The sequence below is a fragment of the Prinia subflava genome, chromosome 23, assembly GCF_021018805.1.
Source record: "Prinia subflava isolate CZ2003 ecotype Zambia chromosome 23, Cam_Psub_1.2, whole genome shotgun sequence".
NCBI lineage: Eukaryota > Metazoa > Chordata > Aves > Passeriformes > Cisticolidae > Prinia > Prinia subflava.
The window spans coordinates 3,958,666-3,982,075 of NC_086269.1; the positions used below are offsets into that span (position 1 = coordinate 3,958,666).

The 23,410-nt window shown below is 51.4% G+C and overlaps 1 protein-coding gene across 2 annotated transcripts; it reads right to left on the reverse strand.

Annotated features, from left to right (window-relative positions):
• Positions 1-1,608: 1,608 nt before the first annotated feature.
• Positions 1,609-22,708, reverse strand: FKBP5 (FKBP prolyl isomerase 5). 2 transcript variants are annotated; one of them, XM_063418358.1, is made up of 14 exons: positions 22,628-22,687; positions 16,251-16,327; positions 14,437-14,504; positions 13,956-14,092; positions 13,677-13,794; positions 12,676-12,820; positions 12,272-12,414; positions 11,249-11,363; positions 7,946-8,102; positions 7,192-7,282; positions 6,329-6,412; positions 5,709-5,894; positions 4,083-4,322; positions 1,609-2,737 (listed from the first exon to the last, which is right to left on the reverse strand). In XM_063418358.1, the coding sequence occupies exons 5-14, from the start codon at positions 13,779-13,781 to the stop codon at positions 2,630-2,632; spliced, it is 1,374 nt and encodes a 457-aa protein (XP_063274428.1). In that variant the 5' UTR covers positions 13,782-13,794; positions 13,956-14,092; positions 14,437-14,504; positions 16,251-16,327; positions 22,628-22,687; the 3' UTR covers positions 1,609-2,629. The 2 variants fall into 2 exon arrangements, with proteins under 2 accessions (XP_063274428.1, XP_063274427.1); XM_063418357.1 differs by lacking the exon at positions 14,437-14,504 and having other exon boundaries at positions 22,628-22,708.
• Between the last annotated feature and the right edge of the window lie 702 nt (positions 22,709-23,410).

Here is a 23,410-nt window from a genome sequence, read left to right on the forward strand (position 1 = left end):
GATTTCAGGGGCTGCCAGCCGGGTTGGTGGGAGGAGCAGCTGGCAGGGGAGTAATGACGGGAAAAGGGGGCTCTGCAGGAATGCAGGGTGACAAACCAGACCCCAGAGCCTTTTTGGGGTGCACAGGTTCCCCCCTGGCTGCTTGGGGTCCCTGGCACAGCACAGCCACTCCCTCCAGTGGGCAGGAGGGGCTCTCTGACCGGGTTTAGGGTTATCCTCCCTGAGTGTCTTTGTTTTTCACCCAGAAATGTCTTCTTGGCGAGTGACGAGCAGGATTTTGGCTGTTTCTTGTGAGCATGGAAAGCCCGTGCAGGGGAGGGCAGCATCCCTGGCTCTGGGCGGTGCTGAGGGTTTCTGTACCGAGCCCTGCTCTGCTCTGACCCCTGTCCCGAGGTCTCCTTGGAAGGGTTTCATAACCTCCTGTTCATGCCTCACCTCCTTATTACACCACTTAACATTTAACTCTTAATATTCCTCCTCAGAGGCCCCCACGGATGCTGTTGGGTTGCAAAGACAGACAAACCAAGCGTCCCCAGTGTCCCCACCAGAGCCTTGGCCTTGCCCAGCCCAACACTGTCCCCCCCAAACCCCCAGCCCGTGCTTGGTGCCACTAGATGGCATTTGAGCACTGCACACTGAGATCCGGCAGCACCGGGAACTTCTTAATCCTCCCTGCAAACCCCTCCTGGTTTCCCCTTTCATCTCTAGACCTCATCTCATCACCCACAGAAGTTCAGTTTCTCTTCTCAGGGACAGAAAAGCACCAAGCCAAAATATGCAAACAAAAAAAATCTGCTTAAAAACGGGGAGCAAGCCCAGAAACAGCAAAGCAAGTTGGTTTTTTTGGTTCGGTTTTTTCGGTTTGTTTGGTTTTGGTTTTTTTGTAGAGATGGTTTCCTATGGAAAATGTGGCTTGGGCTGCCCCCAAAAAGACTTTTTTGCCCTGCAAGAAAAAATAAAAAGCCCAGGTTTTGCAGAGGCCCTGGGTCTTGCAGCAGCCTCCAGGGAGGTGCAGCCCATGGTGGTAGAAAACCCCAGCTCTGGATGAGCAGCTGCAGCAGCCACGTGGGTTCTGTGCCACTGCTGCAGGTGGGAAAACAAACCAGCTTGAGAAATGATGCTTCAGGTACCGCCTGATGGGACCAGCAAAGAGGAATTTTAACCAAATTTGGCCTCCAAGATTGTTGAGGGGGGGTATAAAAGAGGGATGGGCAGTCCTAATACCCCACTGGCTCAGCTTTGTGTCCTCTCTCCACCCTCAGTCAAGGGGCACAAGTGACTCCTCCACCCACCCAGCTGACCCTCAGGAAAAACCCTCCCAAAAGAATACACTGGAGGGCAGGGGTAAAAAAAGCATAAGGATAAACCTCCCAGGCTGGAAATACAGCTGAGACCCCCAGAGAGCATTCCCCAGCCAGGCATTTCCAAAGCACGGATTGCTGGCCCTTCTCTGGCTCTCCAGAGAACAATGGCACTGATAAAGAGGCAGCACTGGTTCTTGGAGACACCAATCATCCCTCAACTGCTGGGGCATCTTCTCCCCAAGGAGTAACACCCATCCTCCCCACAGCCACCCCAATCCCTGAGCAGGATCCAGAGAAGGAGTGCTTTGGTTCTTTTCCTTTTTCTTTCAGTTGTTTATTTTCAAGCTCCAAAAGGGAGTATCATTACAGAGACAGGAAAAATAACAACTGGAGAGCTGTTCTCATGGGGTAGTGACAGTGTCCCTTTAGGATGGAGAGGGCTGGTGGCTGAGGAGGCAGCAGCAGCTCCGGGGCAGGGACACAATGCACCCGGGGCCCCCTCACCCTGGGAAAGCTGCTCAGTGACAAACCCATGGCACCAGCTCAGACCCAGCCACTTGCTTTCTGAACCACCTGTCAACCTGCTCTTTTATTATCCCAAAAAAAGCAATAAAACTCCCATCTAAAGCCAGGAGCCAAGGGATGGGGTGCAGGCTGCGGGTTGAGCACCTGCAAAGCCAGACAGGCTTTTGCTCTCTAAAGAAACAGGAACCAGCTCCTTCAGAAGGTAAAATCTGTGTGTGCCCCCCTCCCCAAACAGTGCTTTAATGACGTCCCTGCACCCAGGGGCTGCAGCAGAGGCCGTGTGGGTTCCCCTCCTGGCTCTGCCCCACAACCCCTTTGGCCACAGGCGAGGAGTCAGCAGGGGACAAAGGCAATCCCTGCCCCCGGGGCTGTGCTGGGACAAGCAGAGGCAGCACTGCCATGTTCAGGGAGCAGGTCCCACACCCCAGCTCCTCTCAGAGCATCCTGTGCTCGGAGTGGACACAAAGCCTAGGGAGCTGGAGCGAGCTGTCTACGGAAACCTCCCAGGAGCCAAGAGTTTTAATTTATCATTACAATATTTTTTTTTCATTTTCCCTGCTGTTTAATGCTGTTTGTTCCACATGTGGTGGTCCCATGGTGTCCTGCCACTCCTGCTCTGCCCCCAGTGCACCCAGGGCAGTGGGATGGGGTCGCTTTTCTTTGCGAGGTGCTTTTTGCTTCCACGATCACACAAACTGTAACAAGCTTTACAAGAAAACACTGGCGTGTCCCAAGGTTTGGCAGCAACCTTTGTCAGTGTGGGCCGAGGGCACGAGGCTATCCCATCCCCTCCTCCTCCATCATACGTGTCCTTCAGCCTCTTCACCTTCACCACCAGGAGTTTTTGTCCCTTTTTCACACGCTGCCTTCTCCGCTGTTTTTTCCACACCAGTTTTGCTGGCTGCTTCCTGCCAAACATGAAACACAGAGTTGGAAATGGGAGAGGGAAGGGGAAGACAATGACAGGGATGCTGGGGATAGGCACAGGCAGGCTGGCCTGGAAGGGGAGAGGCAAAATTGCCCCCACAACTGCCCTGTGCCCATCAAGCAGTGCAGCTCACACCAGAGGGTTCTGTAACCTTGACTCTGTGGCTGACAGAGGTTAAAGCTGAGGCAGCTTTTGGGGAAGGTGTGGGACCTCTGGGAATGATGTGACCACCTCAGCAGGAGGAGGGGGCTGACACAGAGTGAGCCTGGAGGGAGGGATGGAGGGATGGAGGGATGGAGGGAGGGATGGATGGAGGGAGGGAGGGATGGATGGAGGGAGGGAGGGATGGATGGATGGAGGGAGGGATGGATGGAGGGAGGGAGGGATGGATGGATGATGGATGGATGGATGGAGGGATGGAGGGAGGGATGGAGGGAGGGAGGGATGGAGGGAGGGATGGAGGGAGGGATGGAGGGATGGGTGGGCAGGGAAGAGAGGGGTGAGGAGGAAAGGCAGCAGTGTCAGAGTGGAGATACAGGACAGAGCCATGGGTGCAGCCCATCAAGAGGGTGCAGGAGAGGAGCTCTCAGGCACAGGGAAGCCTTGTGCCTGCTCCATCAGTGACTGTGCCCACCACAGCTGGCCACACAAGCCAAGCACAGTGCCAGCACCTGGCCAGGCTGGCCCTGCTCCTTGCCCAAGCTGGTTGCCCTGGCACGCTGCTCCCCAGGGGCCGCACCAGTCACTTAATCCACAGCCTCAACCTCCAGACACCACTTCAGAAGAGATTATACTAAAAATGACCCACGCAAATGGCCTGCAAAGCTGTGTCCTCTCCCATTACAGTACACCGGGTTTTGTTCAGTGGAATTTTGGACAGGAGCCTGTTCTGAGACAGCGATCTCTCTGCTGAGCAGAGGAACAGGTATTGCCTTACCAGCTTCAGGAAATCCACACTATCATGTCTCAAAATACCCCTGCCAGAGATGGAATGATACTTCATTTTCCTGGCGAGCAGGAGTTCATCAACAATGACTAGCCAGGAGCAGCAAAATGAAACCCCAATGCTGACCCTGTTATCAGCCCCTGCCAGCTCACACTGCAAATCCTTTCATTGCTGATCGAGCACCTGATGGCAGCCTCTGCATAAGAGAGACCAAGCAGTAAAACCCTTCCTCCCACTGCAGCAGGCTCTATCCCTCCATCCTCAACCTGATCTCTAATTTAATTTGGTTTAACCCATCTCCTCTCATCACAAACCCGTCAAGCATCCCTCAGCACAACCCTAAAGCAACCCTGGATGGCCAAAAATGAGCAACACTGACCTTTGCATCCCTCTCTGCAAACTTTGTGAACATGTTGGCGTAGATCCTCCGGTCCCGCTCGTTGTGCTCCTTGGTTTTCTTCTGGCACACGGAGATCTGGGATTTCGCTGCTTTGTTCTGTGGATTCACTTCCAGCACTTTTTGAAAGTCACATTTGGCCAGCTCGAACTCGTTCATCAATAACCTGGCTTCACCCCTCCTGTACAAGCCTTTCTCGTTGTCCTGGTCCAACCCCAGAGCCTGGAAACACACACAGGACTCTGTTAACATCTCAGAGCCCTCCCCAGAGATCCCCTACAACTGAAGCCTCAATAAATCTGTCAAAATTAGGACAAGGTGGCTTCAAATCTCCAGAGCACTTGCATCCTGCTCAACAAAAATTGCCTCGTCTCCATCAGCAGTTGGGAGATCATTAATATGGTTTTATTCTCTCTCCTTGCTTAAAATACTTAAATGCTTAAAGTACTTGAAATGCTTAAAATTTAAAATAAAATATGAGTGTGGTAGTCAATGGGAAACAAACCCACAGGCAAGAAATCAGGTATAAAGACTAAATCCAAGCCCTTTTGTCTCTCTGTTTTAGCAATGATTATTTTCCTTTAGTAAAAGCCATATATACACCTCAGGTGTGATTTACCTTTGAGATTAACACAAAGATCCCATACATTTCCCATATACAAGATGCTTAAATCTAAGCCTTTTATAAAATAATTCAAAGTTTCCTGACAAAGACAAAGTCACAGATCTTTTAGGGACTGGCAAAGCCCCATCCCAGCCCTTGGTGGACTTGGAGTTGTGCAGCTCCACAGGGCAGCCTGTGTCACACCCAGAGCAGAACTCAGTGCCCAGCCCCAGCCTGGGCAGGCCCAACCAGCACCCCAGGGTCCTCAGTCTGCACAGATCCATTCACATCCATCTGGCTTTGGAGGAAAAGCTGCTCTCAAGGCATGCCCAGGTGGATTTTGGACCCCTAAAGCCCTCATGGCCCTGCAGTCTCCAAGCACTCAGCATCCACAGGGACCTCCAGGTTCAGATGGGGTGCTCCCATCCCACTGCTGTTTGGAAATTCCTTCTTATATGACAAGGAATTTTGAAAAAAAAACCCAAAAAACACTAAGCACCCAACAAGAATATGCAGGAAAAGAGGATGCTCCATCCCCCAGGCTTGTGCTGATGCCTTAGGATTTTAGCTTTTCTATTTTTCATGTTTGTAATCCTGCAGTTCTTTAGTGTATAACTCCAAACTCTATACACAGTGTGAGCTGCTGCTTTCCCATTTTGGTCAGACGAAACAATTCCTGTCCAGACCTGGGAATCAAGGACACCTCACTGCCTCAGGCCCCCAGAAATGTAAACAAAAATGAATTGGGGGAGAGCAAACTTGGGGTAAATGACTTCATTACCTGAAGCTGTAATTGGAAGATTAACCCCCAATATGCAAATGAACCAAACTTATAAAACTGTGAAAATCCATGACTTGCCACCCATTTTTTTGGGTGTAGCCCCTGGGGAGGCTTCATCTGCCTGAAATGTACCTGGAGGCCCTTCAATAATTAAAACTGCTTTTTATTCTCTTAATTTTGCCTGTCTTCAGTTTCTGGTGGCCCAGGGGGGTGGCACCTGTACCTTGTCACAGCACTCGACGGCCTTGGCGTACTCTCGCAGCTTCAGGTAGCACATGGCCAGGTTGAGGAAGGCAGCCAGCAGGAAGGACTCAGAGGCTTTCGACTCCTTCTCAGATAAACCATACTCCATCTCCAGCCAGGACACAATCTTCCCATACTGAATCACTGCCTGCAGGTATTTGCCTTCCTGCAAGGAGCAAAAAGAGGCTCAGTCCGCCCCTGGAATGTCCCGTGAGCAGGTGACAAGTGTGATGTGGGGATTTGATAAATACAGGAAAGGAGGAGGATCCCAGCTCCTGCAGAACAGCAGGGAAAAGCTGGGTCAGAACTGAGGGGAGCTGGGGTGCCCCAGCTGGGAAGGGGAATGCAAATCCCCTCAGCACTGGCCCTGGCCTGGGAAGGGTTTGATCTGCTGTCCTGCTCTGCAGGGAGCCCACAGAGCCAAGGCAGTGCTGGGAAAGGATGAGACATCTCAGGGAGTACCAAGGAGGGAGAAAAAGGCAGAGGGAGGGCAGGACTCGCCTTCCCCAGCCCTATCCGGGGACACAAGGCTCCTCTGACACTGATGGCTGCCAAATTCAATCCCAGCTCCCCTCCTCTGCCACCTCCACGTTCACAAACCTTGAAATACATCGTGCCCTTCTCCTTGACCACAGCTGCCTGCTCCAGCTTCTCCTTGGTGTCCATCTCCCACGACTCCTTGGCCTGCAAAGGAACACTTGGAGCACTCCCAGGGCAGCAGAGCAGCTTCCCCTGCCCCAGCACGACCATGCCACCCTCTGGGACAGCCTGGTCACACTCAGGGCTCATCAGGGCTGCAGCACAGAGCCTGCAGACAGGTCCTGCCCCTGCTTTGGCCACAGTGATGGCACAGGCAGGGGACCCATCCAGGGATGTGCAAATCCCATGGATTTCTGCTGTATCCCATCCGCAGCCTCTTCATGGGCACAGCCAAGCTCCACAGGGCTGGTTGGGTGGATCAGCTTTTATCTGTGCAGCCCAAGGGGGAAAAAAAAGAGGAAAAAAGGAGACAAAAGGGGAATAAAATAAAAGGAAAATAAGAAAAAATGAGAGAAACAGGAGAGAAAAAGCATAAGAAGGAGAAAATAGAGAAAAGGATAGAAAAGGAGAAAGAAAGGAGAAAAAATAGGAGGAAAGAGGAGAAAAAGAAAGGAGAAAAAGGGAGGGGAAAAAGAGAAAAAAGAAGAAGGGGGAAAAAAAGGAAAAAGAAAAAATAAAATTAAAATAAAAAGAAAGTACAAAAGGACAAGGTTAGGAACAACAAAGACACCCAGCCTTGGACCTCAGCCACAAGAATAAAACAAACCAACAGAGAAGAACAAATTAAGAACACGAAGCTCCTCGGTGACGTGTCCACTTCAGCAGGGGTTGGGCTGCAGCCACGCCAGGGACAAAGGCTGGAGGCTACACAGGCCCTGACATTCCTGGAACCCGGGCAGGGAGTGGAGCACCTCTGCCCTCACCTTCTCAAAGCTCTTCAGGGTCACCTCGTACACCAGCTCCGCGTTCCCCTGGATGCCGAATTTTGGCTTCCCTGCCTCGCCAAAGCCGTACCTGCAGGGCAGGAGGAGGCACTCAGAGGAGGGGAAAAAATCCTTATTTTCAGCAGAGCTTGCCCATAAATGCAGACCCAGGTTGCCACCCACAGCTTTCCAACGTTTTGGGGACAGGGTGATGTAATTCTCCATGAGCAAAGGTCCCCGTGGATGTACAATGGATATATTGGGAATTATCCCTTGTGGCTGCATCAAAGCCATCTTTTTACACAGGCTTCTTTCCAGCTCTGCTCATTTCCAGGGAGACATTTTCATCTCAGACCCTGCACTTGGATAAAGCCCTTTCACCTGTTTTTTTTTTTTAAGCATCTCGATATTCCTGTTTACATGCCACTGCTTACTCCTGCTGTTCCTGCTGGTGTTCTCTGAGACTCTCAAGCAATGCACAAGCAAGCATTTCCCCCCAAAATTAAAGCAAACCCAACACCAAAAAAATCCCAGCTATTTGGGTGGATGGAGAGAAAACTCACAGCAAGAATCTGAGGAACTGGGGGGTATTTTTGGGCAAACTGCTGGAGCACTGTGCTCCCAAATGTCACCACATAAGCAGCCAAGGTGCCAGAAAAGCCACATCCTGGAGAGTCCCAATTGCAGGATCACCACCTTCCACAAGGGCTGGAGGCTGATTCCCACCCAGCAGCCCTGAGGGGAAGCTCCTCACCGTGGGCTGAGGTAGAGGATGCAGTGCTCTCCCCTCTGCATCTTCTCCAGGGCCTTGTCAATGCCGATGGGGATGTCGTGGTCCTCCCCTTCGCCCACCACGAATTTCACATCCTTGCAGTCGAACCTGCGGCCGCCACAGAATCCCTCCAGGTGAACTGCAGAGGGGCAGGAGAGGCAGGATGGCAGCCACAGTCACCCAAACCTCGGAGAAAGGTGGGCTCCAAAGCTTCTCAGAAAGCATTTTATAAAGCATTCCACCCAAAACTCAGCGGAGCCTGGGAGAGGGAAGACCCAGGGCTGGGGGCAGCCTGGAGAAGAGGGATGGGGAGGGCTTGGGAACATTGCTGAAAAGCAAGGCAGGCATATCTTGTCTAAGCAAGGACTAAACAACAGATAAACATCGTGACTAATATGTTCCCCTCGTACTCAAGTGCACGAGTCAAGTCTTACTGGAACTGGATATTGCTCCTGGCACGGCGCCACGCAGAGTTTATCACGGTGATTACAAATCTTCTATACTGTGCTATACTGCCTTGACTCCTGCCTCCAAAACAAGGCCGTGTTCTCCTGACTCTGAGAACTCAAAGTACAAGATAAACTTTTTTTATTTTTAATCTTCAACCAGGAGCCGTGCTGTTCCAGCCCCAGACGTTGGCAGAAGCGCAGCCGGAGCGGACACTGGGTACCTGGCACATTCACCACCTGCCACTCCTGGCTGGCTTTCCACAGCAAGATTATTCTTTATTTATTCAAACCTGAAGACGTTCCAGGCTTTGGGGACATTTTTACAGCCTTTGCATTCTGCTTGTGGGGTAAAAGGCGTGCACACATGCGGGCAGGCATCAAGAAAAAGCAATTTCACAAAGAACTCCTACATACTGTTAAAAAAAAAATAAAAGCCAAAACAAACAACAAGGGGAAAAAGCTTTGTAAGAGGAAAAATTCACAACTGTGCCTAAAGGTTTTTGCAGACTGCAAAGACATGAGCTTTACCTTTGCTTGAGGGGAACAGAATGCAACCTGAGGTGCTGCAGGGCATTGAGCATCGTGCTGTGGTGGCAGGTGAGGGGCAGGACAAGCTGGGCACCAGAAACAGCCCTGAGGGTCTGGGCTCTGCATGGGAGAGCTGCAGCCTGGGCTGAGGGAAATCTGTGTCCATGCCCTGCCCTGGGACCTACAGAAGTGCTCAGGAGGAGAGGCATGGGCCAAGGCAGACCTGGCAGCCCCCACTCCAAGGGCAGGGCCAGCTGCCATAGAGAACCCAAGGATGGGTTCCCCACTGAAGGGGCAGGACACCAGGCTCTGCCTTGTCACCCCCCTCTTGCCACCAAAGCCGTGCTGGGACTCAAGCAGAGGATGCTCAGGTGCTTGCCAGCTCCCGGGGACACATCCTGCATCCATCACTGGTGCACAGTGACCTCGGTGGTTGGGCTGCTGAGAGCTCACCCAGCTTGGGATGAGGACAAAAAGCAAATTCAGCAAAACCTCTGCTTTTGCACTTACCCAAAACCAAGCTGGCTGGTTTTTCAGGCACAGAAAATGTGGAAAATTCTGCCTAAAATACAGGTAACCCAGCCACCCCACAGCACCGTGCATCTCCCTGCACATTCCCAGCAAGCACAGATCCATAACCCCTGACCCCAAAAGCAGCACTGCAGCTCCCCCAGGTCCCACATCCCCTGCGGGATGCGGTGGTGGTGGGAAGATCCACTTTAAAACAGGATGCACAAGGGGATGTTGTGATCCTTCCTTCCAAGGATAGCTCTGCTCCGTTTTAATTGCACAGAAAATACACCGAGCACGGGGGGAGGGGGGAAAATCTCTGCTTGGGTTTCCAGGAGTGGGTCAGCTGGTTCAGCCACTCTTGGATTACAGAGAAAAAAAAGTCACTGAAGGAACATCACTCCGGTTGCAGCTCTGACTTATTGTTCTCTCAGTGCCTGCAGCGATTTTGTTTTTGAAGAGCTGAGAACAGAGTGTACTGAGTGCGGCTGGCACACGAACTTGATGTGCTGACAGCAATTTGTACTCAGATTAAAAACGGAGAAGGAGGAGGGGTGGGGGGGGAAAGGATGTAACAAAAGCTGGAATGCCAGATTTCAACTGCAGCACAGGTTTTAGGGATCAGAACTGGGATTTAGGGTCTGGAAAACTTAAAGCCTATAAAAACCCGGAGGTTCTTGCTCCTGGAAGCGTGGTTTCTTCCAGCCCAATTCCAGCACCTCCCAAAACACACAGCTGAGGTAAAACCACCACAGCCCTGCCCCAGGGTGGACTGCTGTGTCCCCACAGCTGCTGTGCCACCCCCAGCACAGTGACCACTCAGAGAGTAGAATCTGAGTCAAAATCTCATTTTTCCCTAAAAGTGAGCCTCGTTAGAAGAACCAGCCACTGAAAGGTGCGAGCTTTATAAGCTCTCACAGCTCAGATTCAATTTCTCAGTCGCTAAAGGGACCTGAGGATCTTTGTGTACAGGAGCTGTGGAATTAAGAAAAGAAAGTAAATGCCTCCCATATGGAGCGAGCTCTGTGTGTGTCTGAGCGGTTCTTGGGAAAGAAAAAACCCCAAACCCCAGTCTGCCTTCCCCTGGCCAGCCCCATGAGATGTCTGCTCCAGCAATGGGACCAGAAGAGGGAGAGCCCAATGGGATGTGAGCTCCTCATCCTCCCGTGCCAGCTGAGACCTCCCCAGCCTCAGCAAACCCCTTGTAATAATTTCCTTCTCCCCACCATCAGCAGCCCTGTGGCCATAAGGGAAGGAAAAAGCCCCATTCTGTAAGAAATGTGATGATACCCCCTCAAAAATACCATCAACATTGAAACGAGGAGAGCAAAGAAGCTGCTGAGTGTCCAAAACACTTAGCAAGAGTCGAGGGAGGAAAGGCTGGCAAGTGATGCTTTGGAGGCAAGACAGAGCCAGGAATTTTGGCAGCTGGCACATCCCAGAGCACCCTGGACACTGCAGAAGGATTGGGGGAGACAACAGAGCCCTGAAACCCCACAGGGGTTTGCTTCTTCCATCCTCCCCCAGCCGCTGCCTGAGCAGCTCCAGGGTTTTCCTGGGCTGCTCTTTTTCCACCCGGCCCTGCAGGGCAGCAGCTCTGGCAGAGCCACCAGAGGGGCCAGGCAGGGAGAGCTCAGAGGAGCATCCCCAGCTGCTCTGCAGCCCATGTGGCCTCTGGATGGATGTCACTGCATCCCACCAGGACACACGGCCACCTTCAGCCTGTGCAGTGCCAGCAGCTCCTGGCCAGGGATCAGCTCTGGTCCCTCCAGCTGTCCCACAGAGGACCAGCACTCACTGTCCACGGTAGCACCTTCATTGGGGTTGGAGTAACCTTCTCCTTTCCTCTTGATCCTCCGGATTATTCCTCCGTCCTCAAACAAGTCCTCGCCTTTGAAGTCGAGCAGCTCGACCTAAAAAATAATAAAGAAAAAGTGGGCAGAGCGTAGGGAGGGGGAAAGGAGAAGAGAAAAACAACAGGAGAGCCACAAAGCAGCAGTTCATCCCCTGGCTGGAGAACCAGGCCAGCTAATTCTCCGTTCAGCTGACGAGCAGAAGTTGCCCATAAAACCCAGATCCAAACCACAGCATAATACAGGCGATTTATTAGAAACTGGGACACATCCAGGACCTGAAGCATAACACAAAGTAACAGCAAAAATAAGTTTATTGTACCTGTAAGGGTACAGCACAGCTGCTGCTGGGAGATGCTGTGAAAGTCCCCCAGTGTGGGCAGGAGCTTCCCCTTCCTCCTCTGATGGGACCAGCTCTGACCCTCAGCTTAGTCTACACTCGACTTTGAAGAACTGAGCCTTAATTTAGGCCAGACTCCCTCCTCCTGCTGTGTCCCAATGAGCCCTACCCAGGGAGCCCTCTGTGCCAAAAACTTCATTTTCCTACCACCCCTCAGCACTAATGATTTTTTAGCACCTGGAGGCATTTCCCAGCTGTTTTCTCCTTGCCATGTGCATGCTGAAACCAGGAATCTGCCCACTCCCCACCCCAGCACCAGGACTCTCCTGAGCCGGAGTTTCAGTCCCAGCCTTCCAGCTCAGACACACATTTCTGAGAAAGCCCTGGCAGCGGTTCCTGGAGCAGAGGGACACGTTTCAGGAATCCAGGCTGGGTTGGTTTTTTGGGAGGGGATTTTTTTTTGTGGGTTTTTTGTTGTTGTTGTTGTTTGGGCTTTTTTTTTTTTTTTTTTTTTTTTTTTTTTTTTTTAGTTATTATTAATTTTTACATTTTTATTTCTGAGCTGGCTGGCAAGGCAGAAAGGCTGCGAGCTTGCTCATCCACACACCAGCTCACCAGCATTACTTGCCTCGAAAAAGAGGGTGGCATTGGAGGGGATTTTGGGGGCACTGCCAGCAGAGCCGTACGCATACTCGGGTTTGCAGAGCAGGTAGCAGACCTCTCCCTTCTTCATGGTGGCCACCCCAATGTCCCACGCCTTGATTACCTGACCTAGGAGAAAGGCAGACATCAGGCAGGAGGGAGCAGGAAAAAAACCCAGCCTGGATGTGGCAAGGGTGGCACCCAAAAAAACCCCACATTTAGAAGTCACTTAAGGCAGGGCTGACACTGTCCAGCTGTCCTGAACAGGGTCAGTTGATCCCCCTGCCCCAGGGTGATCCCACCCTCCTCCATCCCAAGGATGGGCACCCCTGGACCAGCTCACCCTTGCCCTCCTCCCTGCCAAGGATGGGCACCCCTGGACCAGCTCACCCTTGCCCAGGCTGAAGATGAAGGGCTCGTTCCGATCACGGCTGGAGTCAAATTTTTTCCCGTTGGCCAGTTTCCCTTTGTAGTGCACATAAACCTTGTCCCCAATCATGGGAGACTCATCCTCACTCCCAGGTCGTTTAATGATCTGAGAGAGAGAAACCAGCCATGAGCTGGGGCCGTGAGATAGCAAAGGATGCATGTGGAGGGGAAAGAGACACACATATGCATTTACATTAAAAGTTACATATACACACGTATATACACCCTATTCCTAAATAACAGGAAGGCTAGGGGAGGGCTATTATTTGTCCCTAAATTTTCCCTTCATCAGCTCCTAAAAACAAATCTGAAACTGGAACCACAGCAGTGGAGCTGGACAGGGCTGGGAGCAGAGACCAGTCCACACTGGGTGGAAGAACACCACGGTTCCAAACCTGCAGTGAATGCAGCTCCACAGGCTCTCTGTCCGTACACATTTTACTCACAGGGGTGTGTCAGTCACTACTCACTCCTTGTCAACACTTTTCTCTGAACGCTGCAGCCGGGAACAAGCAGTTCTCGAGCTGAGGATGGAGCAGGGGAGGATGCTATTCTTGGAGGAAAGGTCCTATTCAAGTGGAGAAGTGTAAGTGCTGAGGAGCAGAACTATCCAGAAACGGCCCTGAATATGAAAAAGGGGCTGTGGAGCAGACTGGATGACCTCAGTGATGTGCTCTTTCTAATGTTTGTGAGTCACACACAGAAATGCTTTGCGGATTTACAGCTAATAATCTGATTAGGAACACAATAGCAGCGAAATTCATGGAGCAGCCTTGGCCCACCAGCCTCAACCACCACTCCAACCTCCTTTACTCCAAGAAATGCTCATCCCCTTTGCCTTTGAAATGAAAGAAGTCAATCCTACAGCCCTGGAAGTGTGACCCTGAGGGCTGGGGTTGCAGCCCAGCGAGGTGACCCTGCACCCCAAGGAAGGCAGGACACTCTCAGCAGACCCCCTTTACCTTCAGAACCCCTCGGTCCTTGGCTGGGGTGATGTCCTCCCCACGCTCAGCCAGAGCTGCTGCCTGCACCTCCCCTTCACTCTTGGTGGCCTCATCAGTGGTCATGGTCTCCTTGGACCTGGGGGGACACAGGACACCCCGTCAGGACCCCAGGAAGAGGAAAGGGTTTGTCCCCCTGCATGGAAAGACAATGCACAAGCAAGCATTTCCCCCCAAAATTAAAGCAAACCCAACACCAAAAAAATCCCAGCTATTTGGGTGGATGGAGAGAAAACTCACAGCAAGAATCTGAGGAACTGGAGGGGTTTTTTGGGCAAACTGCTGGAGCACTGTGCTCCCAAATGTCACCACATAAGCAGCCAAGGTGCCAGAAAAGCCACGTTTTCCATTGAACACAGACTTTTTTCCAATGGTTCCTGGTGAAAAAAAAAAAAAAAAGAATTGCCTACAGTTTCAAAAACATATTTCCTGATGATTTCCTTCAGACCATGGGGCTATTTTGGTAGCTGCACTGCTGGGCGACACATCATCAAGGAAACATGTGACGGAGAATTAGAAAGCGATGGGTTTTTTAAGACATAAACCAGATCTATTAAAGCCACTCTAATTGCAAAACTTTCCCACAGTCTTCGGCGTGGAAGCTGATGTTAACCAGCAGGAGAAATCATTCATTTGGGGGATTCAAAAAGAGCAAAGAAAGGATGTTTTCAGCTCCAAGGACAGATAAGTCGCGCTGCAAGAAGAATTGCTTTCCTCGTACCCGGGTGGAAAGGGAAGAACTGGAGCCTGGCCCCCCCAGCACAGGAAGCCACTGAGACACAAAGAGCCCTGAAATGGAAGAAGCAAAGAGAAAAATAAGGGAACTACTTGTTGCAAGGCTCAATTATCACAGTCTTTGGGGTGGCATTTAATGAGATTCTGCATCTGCTCCCTTTCCTCTGCACTGCTGGGGTTTCAGATGGGAGCATCTTTTTAAAAAAGCATTTAAAAAGCAAAGCAACATGTGGTGAGACCCATTATCTCACAGGTAGTCAGTGGAAAATGTGCCATGGGTTACTTTGGAAGAAATTTTTGATGCTGTGGGTGGTGAAGCACTGGTTACCTAAAAGGGTGATGGATGCCCCATGCCTGGGAATGTTTGGGTGAGTTTGAACAGAGCCTTGAGCAACCTGGGCTAGTGGAAGGTGTCCCTGCTCATGGTGGGATTGCTGGACTAGATAGCCTTTAAAGTTTCCTTCCGATTAAACCATTCCATGATCCAATGCTTTGGGTGCTGGGATGGTCTCCAGGCCACCACAGCCTTCTCCGAGAGGAGCTGGAGGTGGTGGTGCCCATCCCAGCATGGGCATGGCATCAACACCGTGCACCAGCTCAGGGCTTCCCAGCACTGACCCTGTGCAGCACCAGGGACACATCATCCACAACCCACCCACAAGGACCAGGAGAAGCCCAAAAACCAGGGAAGCTTTCCCAAAATCTCCAATTCCTGGGACAGAACCTCCCCAGGTCCACCAAGCAGCCACAACTGGGATGCAGGAGACGGACAGGGAGGTGCTGGCTCTGGCTTGCCTGTTGCTAAATCCCACCAAGAGACATCTAAAAATACACCCTACGCATCCTTCTCATTATTTTTCTACGTAAGCAATTAGAGGAGTCATCCAGGGAAGCTGGCCAAGGCGGGCGGGAGGGGAGAGCTCTGCGTCAGCAGCAGTGGGAGGGATGGAGCCCTCCAGACCCAGCCATCAGAGATGTGGCCCACGTTGTGAAAGAGCTCACGGCTTCTCTGTCCAGCAAAAACGCCTCCAACTGGGTTAGAGGAAAGAGTGCACTGCTCCCACTTATCTCCCGTTTGGAGCGGCAGGAGGAGGTTGGCCACGGGCCAGAATGCCAATTAATTTGAAACAAAGTGTTGTAGGGAGAAAAGGAAATAAAAAATCTGCTACTCCCCGAGGTTTAAATAGCGAGCAGGCAGGGATGTCACTGAGCACAGCAAGCTTGCTGGTGGTGTCAGAGCCTGAATCTCCTTGTTTGTGTACTCTGGATACAGGGAGGGCATTAATTAATTACTCTGTGCAAAAGCCCCTGGGTGTTTCTGACACCCCAAGCAGATCCTGCTTTCCCGTTGCTGCTACTACCCACAAGATTAATGTTGTAAATCTGTAAATGAAACCAGGATAAACCATCCTCCCTCCTCTGAGCATCCACACTGCTCCATTTCCCTGGGATACAAACACGGATGGGTCGGAGAAGCACAGAAATAAATAAAAACAAGGCTTTTAATTTTACAATTCCCTCTCCACGCAGGTGTTGCTGTCTGCCAGCACTGAGAAAAAGGTGAAAATTCAGAGAGGAGAATGGGATGCAGATGTGTGACCCTGGGCTGAGGACAGGCAGGTATCACACATGCTAGGGTTTCACCAACCACACCAGCCCCAGCCACGTTTCCTAGAAATCGGCGTACAGGGAATCTGCCAGCTCCAAATGGAAACTTCATGCTGCAGATCCCTCCCAGAGGCTCGCAGGAGGGGAAAGGGATGGGGAAGAGAAAGGCTGAGCAGGGTTTTAGGGTCTCACCTTGCCACCATGCAATCGTTGGAGGAGGTCTGGAGGTGCAGGGAGAGTCCAGGTCCAGAGACACGGCAGGGAAATACCTGGTAAGAAGAGGGGAGCACAAAAAGAAAAAAAAAAATTAAAGAGAGATGTCCTTTTTTCTAAAACAGGATTTCAGGATTTCAGAAGAGGAGAGAACAGGGCAGTTTTGAACCACAGATCATGCTCCACCATGGCCAGAGAGGGGTGATGAAGATTATGGCCAAAACCTGTTTTGACTCGCTGTTTCCACAAAACAGCATCTTACCATCAGCTTTTAAAAAAAATAAATCAAGGCTATATCCTGTCCAATTGTTTCACTGGGATGAAAATTAACAGGATGAAAAAATAAGAGCTGGCTGCTCTGGGGGTTGTTTTTTAAGACCCACTTAGCACAAAGCACTTTCACTTCCACGGCACCACAACAGCCCTGAAAGCTCCGGATTGCAACACAGGAGGGAGTTTCTTGAACACGCAAAGGTCAGGCTTAAAAACAACAAATCTGAAGGCACAGCAGGGGGATGTGGGGCCCTGGATCCTGGTGATCATCACCCCAAATCCCAGCCCCTCGAGCTGGAGAGCAGCACAGGGCTGCACGTGCATCCTCCAGCCCCAGCACAGACTGATAACGAAGAATAACCCAATTAGTGCAGCACTGACTCTCTCCACTGTCCCACGGTGGATTGCTTCCCCTTCCATCACAAGAACTACTTTTTTTTCTAATAAAATCCCTTGCTGAGCAAGCCGTGCCTGTGCAGCAGGAGAGGGAAGATCAGAGCAGTGATTTTTGCTGGATGAGGGTGTTTTAAGACACCTCAGGGCCAACCTGCTGAGCAGAGACCAAGGATGGTAATGAGTTAAAATTGGGATTTTTAACAAAATACGACCTTCCTAAGATGGACAAGCAGCTCCCCATAACCCTCAGCTGCACCCCAACACATAAGGACAGACCCAGACATTGAGTGCCATAGCTCACACTCATACATCACAGTTAATTAACTTTTAAAATTTTTTTTCTTTTTTTTTTTTTTTAATCCTGGCCACTTTTTCCCTCTCCTTCAAAATAAACAGGGAAGCCATTAAATTGAAACTATTGTTCACCAACTAAGAACTCCTTGGGAAGCAAATGGATCAATTTACTTCCTAGCATGCACGATGTGCAAGCGGGCAACACCCGGGCGGGCTGGGCATGGCAACTTCTACTCAAACAAAAACCCAAAATGCAAACAGAGCTGCTGGAATTGCCTCCAGCATCCTGAGAAGCCCCCATGGCACCCAGGGTGAGCCCTGATCCACCACGGACCAAAGAACAACCCCTGGTCTCCTTTATCCATGGCCAGTCCCTGCTCCAGGGGGAACCCAGGGTACCAGACAGTGCCACCCATGCCATGGGGACACTTCAGAGTCCCCAACCACCTCCCAAGGACCAGGAGGTGTCTGCCTCTTACCAGCAAAGCAGCAACAGGGGAAGGTTTTAAAACAATTAAGAGGATAACGAAGTGAAAAAGAAAACTGGTGTGTCCAGCTCACTTAAATACAGCAGTGGATGTTCCCATCATGCTGGCTTCATCATTCTGCCTAGCTAATATTTTTAAGCTTCTGAAATGGTTTTATTTAAGGTTCAAGTCATAACTAATTTATTTTTTTACAAAAATACATGGAATAAGAGGCTGTTCCTCAGCTGCAGCGAGAGGAACAAGTGAGCAGGATGGGTCACTAACCCTGCCAGAATAAATATCTCAGGGAAAAGCAAGATGGGTTCAGTCTCTCTGCATCCCCTGGAGTGAGGTGAACAGGCCCATGCCAGCAACACACAAAAGACTTTCAGAGAGGAGTGGTTTTATACCCCCAGTTTACAATATAAACCCATGAAAAATAATCTGGCTCTTCTGCTGGTTTTCTAGCAAGGTTTCTGCTGGTTTTCAATGCTCGCTTGGTGGTTTTCCCAGGCCACTTCAAAATTAGAAAAAAATAACAAAAACAAAGGGATAAAGCTCCTCTGAACTCTCTTGTGAGCAGCCTGTGGTCCATCTCCTCCAGAGTGGGTACCCAGAGACACAACACCCTCCACTTTCATGTGAAAGGGAATTAAGAAAAAAAAAAAGCAGCATTTTCTTTGCTCCCTCCCTTATTTTGAAGGACAAACTTATCCTGGGGAAAGCAAATTCCACAGACATTTATGGGTGTCTGCTGTCCCCAGGGGTGAAGGTGCCAGGGGCAGGATGAGGCTGAGGATTTTACACACGGATGCTCTGCAGCTCCTTTCCTACCTGCCCCCAAAACCACCCCTGGCCTCAGCAAGGATTTCAGCTGCTTCCATCTCAAAAATCACAGCAAGTCTCTGCCACAATGAACAGCTCCTCAAACACACTGGAAAAAACAGGAATGCCCAAAGTCTGCACTGGATCAGCAGGGAGAGGCAACAGCCTGCAGCCATCCTGCTCCTGAGGGGCTGACACAGCTTTTGATGACGGCTAAAGCAAAATAATAAAAGAAATATAGTAATAATGAGTGTATAAACAGCTGTTCCACTCCAGCCTGAGCTTCTTGGGAGATGCCTGGTGTTGGCAGGGAGGCACAGCATCCTAACAAGCTCAGAGGCCACAATATAGAGACACGTAACAGTGGGGAATGCAACTTCCTAAAGCCTTCATAAATTGGGATTATATAACTGGACAGGAAAAAAAATATAATAATATAGCCAAGCAGGTTATATAAACCATCTGTAAAATGTGAGAAAGTACTTGACATCCCACTACCCACTCCTTGGCACCCTCTCACTGGGTTTTCTGCCACCAAAAATGAGCAGGCTCCTTTCAGTCGTGTCTTCTCCCCTGGTCAAAACAACCAGGGAGAACAGACCAGTCTGGCTTTTTGGAATTAAATATTCCACCTCTGGCTGTTAAATGTGAAGTTTCCCTCCCATACAGCACACCAAGGGAAGTCCAAGCCCTCCTGGCAGCAGCTACACCAGTGCTGAGCAAATTGAATTTCAAGTGACAGCTCGAGGGGGGACTAAAACAAATACAAAAATGTGAATAAACAAAAAACTCCTTGCTTGCCAATTCCGTTTTAATTTAGGTTTTTCTCCGGAATAAACGTGTCAATTAAACTTGGGTTTATTTAATTTTTTGCTCGTTTGTTTCTAAAAGCATCTCACTGCTCGCCACAGGTTTGGGGTTTTCTCTGAGCACCCTGCAGCCAGGTGAGCCCTGGGAATGCTGTGTTTGGTGATTTATCCCCACCCACAGGGGCTCAGCAGCACCTGGAGCATCCCTGAGCCAAATCCCGAGGGGGGAATCCCCAGCTCAGCATCTGGCACCCAGAAATAACTCAGCACCCAAACCCATCTGCACCAGGGGCCTATAAACACCAGATTATTTTGGGCAAACCCAAATTACTTTGGGCAATTCCCAGTGAAACACCAGCCTGCTCCAGTGCCAAATGAGGATTTCTGGGAGGAGCATCACAAGAGGACAAACTGCAGGAGGGGACGGGGGTGGCAGTGCCATCTCTGGGGACACTGTGAGGAGCAGGAGGGACAGAGGACACCACGGCTTTGGGGACAATGCTGAACCACCCAGGCCCTGCCAGCACAGTGCTGAGGACAGGCACTGACACCTGGGGCGGGCAGGGAGGCTGCAGCCCACCTGGGCTCCTTTTTGGGATGCTGTCACATCCCAGGAGTGATGCTCTTTGCCAGGCAGTGCCTCCCAGGGCTCTTTTTTATTAAGTGGTTACATTTAATGTAAATCAAAAAGTACTTGAAATGAGAATATTTTTCCATCTAAGAGCAATGCTGCTATTTACAAAGATGGGACACTGCAGGTAGGAGATGAATTAACTACAGTCCCTGATTGTCCCCAAAATTGGCTTAATTTTTTTGTGAAGACTTTACTACAGACAGTTACTTTACTATTATTTTCCTAATTTTCCAACGCAGTCGCTTGCAAAATCAGAAATCCTTACTAATCACAGTTACTAGTTATGGAAAAAGCCTGTCAGCTCCATGACAAACAAGTTACATGAACAACTTGTACGGTAGAGCACTCGTGGCCACTTCTTTACACCCACAAGCACAGAGCATTAAAATAATAATTTAAAAAATCCTTGCTAAGTAATATCTATTTCCCCGTTCTCTGTACAAGATCAGTAGGAGCTTCACAGCTCCCTCAAGGGGCTGCAACAACTTTATAAAAATCCATGTAACCGAGAGGGAGTATAAAATAAAATTGATATAAAATAGTACAAAACGAGAATTAACTGAAAACAAACCATTTTTTAAACCGTTTACAAAATATTTTTCCCCTGAGCCACTCAGGGAGCTGCAGCCAGCCTGAGGAGGTCTTGGTGCCAAGCATCTCAAACCTTCCAGCAAACTTTCTCCTTCTGTAAGCAGGTAATGAACTAAAACAACCATAACTCCACAGCAGTGATGTTCCTGAGGGATGCAGTTTGCTTTTTACTCAGCATTTACTCAGTTTACATTTTACTCAGTTGTCATTTTTTGGCTCATCCCAGCAGGAAGGTGCTCTAACAGTGCTGGGAAAGGACCTCGACATGACTGAAGTGTGTGCTGGGCAAACGCAGCCTTGGGAAGATGGGGTTATTTGCATTTATTTAAAAAAAACCAACCCAACAAACAAGAAAGGATAACGGCATGAGCAATTATCCTAGCAGAGATGTCTGTTCTGAGCAGGATGGGCACCACGGGCAGTCTGTATCACGCCAGCCTTCCCCCCATGGCCCCTCCATCCCTCAGAGCCACCAGCGAGGCCACATGCTGTCACCCCTCCCTGTGCACTTCAGCAGAGGAGAAAACTCCTTCACTGACTGCCCAGAAATCTGCTGGGGATTTTTTCCATGCCACCACATGTTTTCCCCAGGACAAACGCCCTCTCCATCACCCAAGCCCTCAGAAAACTCCTCGGCCACTCCTTCCTCCACCAGCACCCCTGGCTGCTGTGAGCCCCCAGCTCCATCACACCCGGCCTTGTCCTCCTGCACCCCTCAGGGTGCTGCCATCACCCACCATGCCGGGGATGAGGACCAGCACCCCTTCAAGGACCAGCAACCCACCCAGGACCCTCCATCCCTGCAAAACTCCTGCAGCTTTTGGATTCCTGCTCAGCCCCACATTCCTGGTTAACCCCCTGGAGGTCGTGGACATTTTTCCCTCTCTGTCAGGGATGTTTCTGTCCCCTTCCCAGAAATGTTGTCCCATTTCCACAGTACCAGGCTGGAAATACAACCCGAGTATCTCTGAGCTGCAGCACTGCCACCCAAATTAAACCCTCAGCACCTTTGGAAAGACAGCCCGTGAAAGCCAGCCACAGGCTCTGCCAGACGTTTTTAATGATTTTCTTCTCTCCAGCCCTTCAACAGGACAGGGGAGGAGGCAGCAGGGAAGCAGCTTTCTCATGTTTTAAAGGAAGGAACAATCTGTGCTTTCAACTTTTTTTAACTTTTAATGCCAGTTCCCAGTGATGTCCTCATATCCACCTCAGGTTTAACAGCTCGTTAGGGTGAGACACTATTTAAACTCTATCTTTAAAACCATAAAGTATCAGCTCCTGGCTTTCTTTTTTTCGTTATAGTTTATTTTTAAGGGTACTTTTATTATTTGCACCGCTGGGGACAGAAATGCTGCGCAGCGTTGGAGCCTCAGCTGTAAGCTGCAGCCTGGGGACACACCGATGATAGACACATCCCCTCGAGTTCCTACAGCCCATTGTGTAAAACGCAGTTTCCTGGGAAGAGCAAGCTCACTCGAACGTGCATTTTAAAAACAGAAGCTCTGGAAGAGTTTTTATGCCCGGAGAGGAGGGGAAAACCGCAGAATTAAAAAATTAAAAAAAAAAAAAATTCACCTTTACCTTGTGCAACCACTTCTACCTGCTGCCGAAGGCTCTGCAGAGTGATGCACACACCCTGCGGGGTCTCTCTGATCGGTGGTGTCAAAAGAAACGCTCCGGCTGCGCCCGGGAGCCTCGGATGGGGAGAGGCGAAGCGGGGAGAAGGAAAATCCCCGCGGGCTCGCAGCACCCCGGGGTGCGCCGGAGCATCCCCGCGCCCCGGCCGCGCCCGGGCAGCGCTGCGGGAACTGCCCGGGCACCACCGCGGGGGAACCCCGCTGCTGTCCTCACCCCGCGGAGCCACCATCCCCTTCCCCACCGCCCAGCCCCGCTCGGGACGCCGATGTCCCCCCGCAGGTCCCCAAGCGGGGTCCCTCAGCCTGTCCCCAACCCCGCACTGCCGCACGCTCACGCACCCCCCTCACCCCCAGCATCCCTGCAGCCCCACCCGGGGTCCCGCGGGACCCCAGGGCCGCACGGGGGGCGCCCCCAGCCCGCGGGTCCCACCTGTCGCTGTGGCTGTCGCCGCTGTCGCCGCCGCCCGGCTCCGAGTGGCCCCGCGCGCCCGCCTGGCCGGGCCGCCCCGCCCCGAGCCCCGGCCCCGCCCTGCTCACATCTGATTGGCTGCACCGCCTGCCTGTCTCCAGTTCCACCTTCCCATTGGATGAGGCGGTGGAGATATGCAAATGAGAGAGCTGTGCCCGTCCCCGGGTGGCAGCGGCGCGGCCGGGCGGGAGCGGGGACAGGGGACAGGGGACAGAGGAGATGGGACAGGGGACAGAGGACAGAGGAGAGGGGACAGGGGACAGTGGAGAGGGAACAGGGGAGAGGGGACAGGGGAGAAGGGACAGAGGACAGGGGACAGGGGACAGAGTAGACGGGACAGAGGAGAGGGGACAGGGGAGAGGGGACACAGGACAGAGGATAGGGGGCAGGGGACAGAGGAGAGGGGACAGAGGAGAGGAGACAGGGGACACGGGACTCCGGACAGGGGACAGTGGAGAGGGAACAGGGGACAGTGGACACTGGACACGGGACAGGGGACAGTGGAGAGGGGACAGAGGACAGTGGAGAGGGGACAGAGGACAGTGGAGAGGGGGCAGAGGACAGTGGAGAGGGGGCAGGGGACAGCCCGGCCCCGGGATGGGCCCCGGGATGTGCCCGGGGGTGTTTGACCCCTGCCGTGCCCCGCGGGGTCAGCCGCATGCAGCAGCTCCTCGGGCCCCGGGACTGTCCCCAACTCCTCGGCTTCGTGCGACCCCCGCAGGGACACCCCAGCCCCGGAGGTGT